The sequence below is a fragment of the Mercurialis annua genome, linkage group LG3, assembly GCF_937616625.2.
Source record: "Mercurialis annua linkage group LG3, ddMerAnnu1.2, whole genome shotgun sequence".
Lineage (NCBI taxonomy): Eukaryota > Viridiplantae > Streptophyta > Magnoliopsida > Malpighiales > Euphorbiaceae > Mercurialis > Mercurialis annua.
The window spans coordinates 18,765,807-18,774,021 of record NC_065572.1 but is presented as its reverse complement, the minus strand read 5'-3'; the positions used below and the strand labels follow the sequence as shown (position 1 = coordinate 18,774,021).

Below are 8,215 nucleotides of genomic sequence, written 5' to 3'. Positions count from 1 at the left end.
GTACGAAACAACTCCAAACATTTCACCTTTTTAGCGATTAAAGCAAAACGTTTACGAACGCTACGAAACAAATCCGAACGTTTCTCCTTTCTAACAATGTAAGGGAAACGTTTACCAACATTTTGAAACGAATCCAAGTGTTTCACCTTTTTAGAAATTTAAGCCAAACGTTGACAAACGTTACGAAACAAATTAGAGGGTTTCACCTTTTTAGCAATTTATGCCAAACGTTTACAAACGTTACGGAAAAAATCAAATGTTTCACCTTTTTAGCGATTTAAGCCAAACATTAACAGAGGTTATGAAACAAATCCAAATGTTTCACCTTTTTAGCAATTAAAGCCAAACGTTTACAAGCTTTACGAAAAAAATCCAAACGTTTCACCTTTTTAGCGATTTTAGCCAAACATTTACAAACGTTACGAAACAAATTCAAATGATTTAAGCCAAACATTTAAAACGTTCTGAAACAAATCCAAACGTTTCACCTTTTTAGAAATATAAGGCAAACGTTTACAAACGTTACGAAACAAATCCAAATGTTTCACCTTTTTAGCGATTGAAGCCAAACATTTACAAAAGTTACGAAACATATCCAAACGTTTAACATTTTTAGCAATTTAAGCCAAACGTTACAAAGCTTAACCAAGCGTTTTGCCTTTTTAGCAATTTAAGCCAAACGTTTACAAACGTTACGAAACAAATCCAAGTGTTTCTCCTTTTTAGCGATTGAAGCCAAACGTTTACAAACGATACGAAACAAATCCAAGCCGTTTCTCCTTTTAAGCAATTTAAGCCAAACGTATACAAACGTTACGATACAAATCAAAGAGTTTCACCTTTTTAGCAATTTAAGCCAAACTTTTACAAAGGTTACGAAACAAATCCAAACGTTTCACCTTCTTAGCGATTTAAGCCAAACGTTTACAAACGATACGAAACAAATCCAAACGTTTCCCCTTTTTATCTATTTAAGCCAAACGTTTACAAACCATAAGAAACAAATCCAAATGTTTCACCTTTTTACCGATTTAAGCCAAACATTTGCAAACGGTATGAAACAAATCCAAACGTTTCACCTTTTTAGCGATTAAAGCCAAACGTTTACGAACGTTATGAAACAAATCCAAACGTTTTTCCTTTCTAGCAATGTAAGGGAAACGTGTACCAACATTTCGAAACAAATCCAAGCGTTTCACGTTTTTAGCAATTTAAGCTAAACGTTTACAAACGTTACGAAACAAATTAGAGCGTTTCACCTTTTTAGCAATTTAAGCCAAACGTTTACAAACGTTATCGAAAAAATCCAAACGTTTTACCTTTTTAGCGATTTAAGCCAAACATTAACAGAGGTTATGAAACAAGTCAAACGTTTAATATGTTACGAAACCAATCAGAACAATTACAAACGTTACGAAACAAATCCAAATGTTTCACCTTTTCATCAATTTAATTCAAACGTTTAAATCGTTACAAAACCAATCCAAAAGTTTAAAATGTTACGAAACAATTACAAACTATTCACCTTTTAAGCAATTTAGGCCAAACGTTTACAAACGTTACGAAACAATTCCAAACGTTTCCCCTTTTTAGCGATTTAAGCCAAACATTTACAAAGTTTATGAAACAAATCCAAATGTTTCACCTTTATAGCGATTTAAGCTAAACGTTTACATATATTATGAAACAAATCCAAACATTTCACCCTTTGTGTAATACCCCGTAAATTTTTAGCGTATTTTCCGACAAATTTTCCGATCGTTTTTAAGAAAAATCAAAGTTAACGGTCTGGTTCGAGTTGGTTCGTGATGGGTTGATGTTGTGGTTCAACCATTTATTTTTTTAATTCAAAAAAGAAAAATAAAATAAAATTTGATAGATTCCCGTTCGAGAATTGAGATTCTCGATCGAGAATCAGGCTTGGAACCTGGTCTCGTACGAGACCAGGATTCTCGTTCGAGAACAAGCCTTAAATGGCTGTTCTCGAACGAGAACAGCCTTGGCTTATCAGGGAGCCACTTTTCCCTACATTTCTAACCTAAACTAGCCATGTAAATACCTAATTTATTTACTCAAATCATTTCTCCACACTTCAAAGAAACCGTAGCCGTCATTCCCTTCCATTTTCGCTGAAAAATCGCTGTTCGAAATCCTTTCCGAAGATTGATAGAAGATTCATTGGTAAGTGGGTTGCAATTTCAGTTTTTACTTTCGAACGACATTACGTAATTTTGATCAATCTTATTCGTTTCTAGATCGAAATCAAAACTGTTTGATCTCAGGCGTTCTAGACTCACATACCTTCATTTCTACTCTTTGATTTCGCAAAACGGTGTGCCGCCAATTTCGTTTCAATTGCCGCCGTTTCATCGCATTGGTACACAAACTTAGTTCTGTTTCTTGTTTAAGATTCTGCCGATTATCCTTTTCTCTTTTGTCCATGTTTTTGCTTGTCTTATGACTATGGATCCCTTGGCATGATGAGTGATTAATGGTTTAAGCTTTTGGATTGAGTGGTTCCATCGTTCCGGTCCTCGAATCATTTTTGCCAAATCTGCTACGTTGTTACTGCCGTTTCTATTTGTTTGCTGAGACCTTATTTTATGTTGGGTAGAGATCTTGGTTAAGTTTTTGGATTTAAATACAAGCTTGGGTTCGACATTTTGTTCTTGTTATTTAAAGTTGATGGTTAAACGTTTGATGAAGTTGGTTGTGTGTTTCATGGCTCTGCTCATGAATTTACAAGGATATGTTGGATCTTTTAAAGAAGATGATGAGTTGTCTTATTCTGTTTGGCAGAATTGATTTTTATGAGGGCTAAAGGTTTATTTTAATCACTAGATTGTTTCACTTTAAACCAAATGATTCCTTAAGTTAAATATAATCTTTGAATAATGGATTTCGATTTGAATTATAAATAAATATCGTAAACGCTAGTAATTTATAACTTAGTTAATATAGTTACTCGGGTAATTATTTTTGTTTTCGAAATACCATTTTGACGAAATATTGGCTAAATTACAATTTGACCCCTAAACGTTTTAAAACTTATTTAACTTAAGTTTTTTATTAGTAACTTTATATTTTGTTTTAATTATAAAAAAAAGCAACTAATTTGATTTCGGATACCAAATTGGCAAAAGTACAATTTAGTCCCTAATTGGCAAAAGTACAGTTTAGTCCCTAATTGGATAAAGTTCAATTTAGTCCCTAAACTTATATAAGATGTATTTAATTATGTTTTTGGGTTTTAACTTGGGTTATTTGGAATTGAAGTTATTGAGTTCTGCTTTTAAAATGGTTATTATTTTATGGAATTATTTTATAAATATAAACTCGGGTTTATATTTGATAAACGTTTTGAGTCGGGTTAGACTTGGGTCACCCAACAAGTGAGGTTAGCTTGGTAGTTAAAGATAACTCGGCTAACCCACTATTTGGAAAATTATTTATTATTTAAAGATTATTAAATAATATTTATAAATTGGATTTTAAGCGAGAACTCAATAGACTTGTATTAATCGGGCTTTATTACCTAATGGGTATTTTTGTGTGTTCTGGCTTGTGTTCTTCCGACGTGTTATTTGTGCTAGTCCTATGTGGTGTCTAGTACTCTCTAGAGTTAGAGTCTGTTTTTAATAATTATTTTATTTGTCTAGACCCGTCTATTGTTCGTGCTCCAGAGGTGACCAGGATTAGTTGCTTGCCGGTTTTCACGTGGATTAGCAAGCAGTGAGTTTGTACTTACTATTTACCGCTTTATTAAGTAAATTGTTATTTTAATATTAAATATATATACTGTACGTATACTTCGACTGTTTTTATATTATGGCTTCTAGTTGGATCATGCTACCTAATGGGCATCATTAGGACTGCGTGCGCACCGGTATTGATCTGGGTAAGTTATATATGGAAATGTGGTAACTCGCTGTGAGCGTAGCTCTCGGGACCAAGTAGAGTAACTCGGTGTAGCTCAGCTCTTGGGACTCTGGTATAAGTGTGGTCAGTGGTAACTCGGTGTAGCTCAACTCTCGGGACCAGACCTATTGGATTATGATATTTATTTAGAATTGTGGATTAGGGTTCCAACTATTATTCGTAATATCGTTATTAAATGTTTTAAACGGTTTTAAAGGTTTTCCACTTAATAAATATAGATAGTGGTATAAACCCATCTCAGTTTATCTGACCCCGTTGTTTTTCCCAATTTTCCCCAGGGTTATGATCTGAGAGAGTCTGGTGATCTCTGCATTTACTTTTCCTCGGAGGTTCCTTTTATTTTTGATAAACTGTAAAACTGTTTTATTCTTAGACCGCAGTAGTAACTAGACGTCTTTATTATTATTATATATTTTGTCGAATTGGTTCGACTGTTTATATTGCTTTGGCACGTTACAGTATTTACATTGGTTTATGATAAATCTATTTTACACTCGGAATTAAATAAGCATGTTATTTTAATTGTTGATTATTATAAACTGCTAGATTTATGCTGAAGTCTCGGTTGCCCCCGAGCATTGGTTTTCTGCAGGTTTATGTGTTTATATGTTAATGGCTTAATTATTTAAAAACCACCAACCTTGAACTTGTTTTTCGTTTATACCCTGACCTAGAAAAAAATTCATTTATACCCCGACGTATGTGTTTATGTTTCACCTCTACCCCAAATTTTAAAAAAAAAAGGCTTAATTACTTAAAACAACCCCCATCTTGTAACATTTTTTCGTTTATACCCTGACCTAGGAAAAAGTTCATTTATACCCTATTTTCGATTTTTCGTTTTCAACTGTACCCCAAAATATAATTTTTTGACAATTTTATTAATTAAAGGATGCAAATATTAAAAACAATTAAATAGAAGGATTATATTATACTTTTTTCTATTTGAAAATATACAAACAAATCCTTTTACATTAAAAATATTCAAATAAGTCCTAAACATTAATCCTAAAAATATTATACTTTATTCCATTGTACACCTGCAAGTTTACAATTAAATTTCATATCTTAAATTTTAGATCTCTCATTTATCAATTCAAAATAAATCGATTTACTATGTATTTAAAGTTGCAGGTGGCGGCGTTGGTGTTCAAACGCTGGAGGCGACGGCAGTGTTCCTTGGTGAGGCTGCAACGGAGGCTCTTAGTTGGTTCGCTGGCAACAAAGGCATTTGTCTGCTGGTCCGCTGGTGACGGCGACTGTTCGCTAGAGATGGCGGCTGTCGCTGGTTCGCTGTAGACGGCGGCTGTCCACTGGTTCGTTGGAGACGAAGACCGTTCGGATGTTCTCTAGAGACCAAACAGAGGTGTTTAGAGGGAGTGGTGGCTTATAATTAGAAGGTAAAGAGGCATAGAGATAGGCAGGACGGCAGCAGAAGCATTTAGGCATGCACCTGTAACCTGTTCATACCTAAAATTCATCCTCATTTCAATTTTTGTATTATGTGTTAACCACCATTAAATCAGCCACTGATCTCACATATTCCTCACTCGCATTCTCTTTAACTTTTCTTATCATTTTCTAATTTTTTTATTTATAAATAATTTTTGAATTTTTTTAGGAAGGAGAATGTGTTTTTTTATAATTAATAACATTAATGTTTAATTAGAATATAAGTTAAAAGTAAAGGATTATTTTGAACTTTTTTTCAAATGAAAAGAGGTCATTTTAACTCTTTGGGGTACAGTTGAAAACGAAAAATAAAAAATAGGGTACAAATGAATTTTTTCCTAGGTCAGGGAATAAACGAAAAAATGTTACAACGTGGGGTTTTTTTAAGTAATTAGGCCAAAAAAAAATGATTTATTGAAAACAACTAAATAAAAGGATTATTTTATACTTTTTTCTATTAAAAACAATATAAAAAAATACTTCATCTTTAAAAATGTTCAAAAGTAAGGATTATTTAAAACTTTTTTCTAAATGAAAAGAGGTTAATTTAGTGCCTCGGGGTAGAGGTGAAACATAAACACATACGTCAGGGTATAAATGAATTTTTTCCTAAGTCAGGGTATAAACGAAAAAAAAGTTCAAAGTGAGTGGTTTTTAAGTAATTAAGCCTATATTAATTGAAAGGCTAGCTACGGGTTTTGGTACTACATTACCCATACCCTAGCGCCGGTCGCGATTCGTGAAAATGGGTCGTGACAAACTTGGTATCAAAGCTTTGGTTTCAAACCAAGGCCATTTGCTTGCTATGTGTTTACTTTGTTAGGCATGGTTGTGTCTTAGGAACTACTGCGGATATAGGTTTCTATCATGTCTTTAAAAACGTCATCTTTTGATTTTAAAATATTCTGCCTACACCAATAGGATTGCGTCGAGTCAGTCATTATATGTTGATTTGATGCTGTTAAATGTTAATTTTATTTCACTTGGGTGAATATTTTAATGCTTTTGATTTCTCGGGAAATCCTAATTTGTTATTTGTTTTGTTTCATACTTGGGTATGAATTATGTGTTTTTTAAATTTTTTTTGTTCAATCCTTAGGATATGGACAATGTTGTTCGTACTCGTGCTGCGGCAGAGCAAGAAGCTGTGGATGATGATGCGATTTCCATGGAAGTCGATCAGAACATACCACCAGTTCCGGCCAATGCTGGACGTGGTAGAGGTAGAGGTGCTGGCATAGGTAGAGGTAGAGGCAGAGGAGCTGGTGCTGGTAGAGGTGGAGCTAGAGGACGTGGTGCAACAGGTGTTCAGGCACCGAATGTGCAGCAGGCACCGAATATGCAGCAGGCACCAGGGGTGCAACATGCACCGAATATGCAGGCGTTCGACTTCATTACTTTCTTGGCTGGGTGTAACACCCACATTTGAATATCATATAGTTATGCTCATGCATTTCATTCAATTTTTTATGATTAAGAGTAAGTCACATTCATTAGCATTTACGGAAACATAACACGTATGATTGATATTCATTTACATAGGAAATATGGAAGTTTGATTAATGCTATAACTATTCAATTTAATTAAGAGTTAGTATAACGACAAACAAATATATTCAAACTAAATTGGAATGAAAGTATGTCGGTTAATTAGGGTTATTTGGTTATTATGAAAACAAATAAATTAGAAGGTTTAAGTTATACTTAAAGGATATTTCAAGGACTATATGAGATATTTTTAATGGTAAATGATTCCATAAAAGCATTCCTATTTTAGTTAGATGGAATCTTAGCTAAAGGTTAAATATCACCTCTTAACTATCTTATCTTCATTTTACCAAAACAAAAAGAGAGAAACAAGAGTAAGAAGGTGATGAAAACCTAAACCTAACTTCAGAAACCAGATCAATTACACCTTAATTTAAGTTTGGATCAAGAAAAGAAGATATTTGGTAAGTAATTTAAGTGTTTTGGTTGATTAGGTTAGGATTCATCATCTTTTTGGCAAGCAATCTGCTTATATCCGAAATTTTGTCTGTGTTGTTTATATCATAAGTCAAGTTATACAGCACCAAATTGATTGATTCTTGAATATATGGAAACTATATCCAGTCTACTACAATTGTTATTCTTTGTGTATCATCATTTAAAGTCGTTATGATATCCTAATACGCCACACTAGTTTATTGCTATGTCTGCCTATACAGCCTGATAGGGTGTCACCAAAATATGCATACCTCATTGTTTCATGATCTAATTGAGTTGGTTCTTTTTCGTATATCATATACCTATAACTTCACCGAAGGGTTTTGTCAAATTGTGTTTATTTTGATCTGTGGATCAATTTCAAGACAGGGTATATGTTCTGCCTACTTTGTAGAACTATGTCTGCAACATTAGCTATTTGTGAAATTGATAAAATGAGTAATATATATTCAAATGATGCCATTATTGTTTCTATGGATTCATTAGGATGTTAACTAAAACTTTGTAGTTTTGACAAAAGACTAATTCTTCATTAGGATGGTGAATAAGGAAGAAACATTTAGGTGTGCACTCTGTTTTGACAGTTTAACCTAGTTGTGTTTTATTTTGCATAATCTGATTTATACTAATCCAATTGATGTGCTTCCAATTGGAAATGAAATTAGACTCCAATGTACAGGACCCATATCAATAGTTTATATAAATGATATTTGAGTTAGGAATAGTACCTATTTGAAGTCATTGCACATAATCTGCCTAGGAAAAGGGGTTATGGTTACTAGTTTATTTCTTTATGTAAATTATCAAAATAGTTGTACTTTGTGAATGAATTGAGATC

At 33.3% G+C, this 8,215-nt stretch overlaps 1 protein-coding gene across 1 annotated transcript; it reads left to right on the top strand.

Annotated features, from left to right (window-relative positions):
• The first annotated feature begins 4,945 nt into the window (after nt 1-4,945).
• On the top strand, nt 4,946-7,040 carry LOC126671710 (uncharacterized). Its single transcript, XM_050365499.2, has 2 exons — nt 4,946-5,339; nt 6,491-7,040. The coding sequence occupies exon 2, from the start codon at nt 6,494-6,496 to the stop codon at nt 6,818-6,820; it is 327 nt and encodes a 108-aa protein (XP_050221456.1). The 5' UTR covers nt 4,946-5,339; nt 6,491-6,493; the 3' UTR covers nt 6,821-7,040.
• The last annotated feature ends 1,175 nt before the right edge of the window (nt 7,041-8,215 follow it).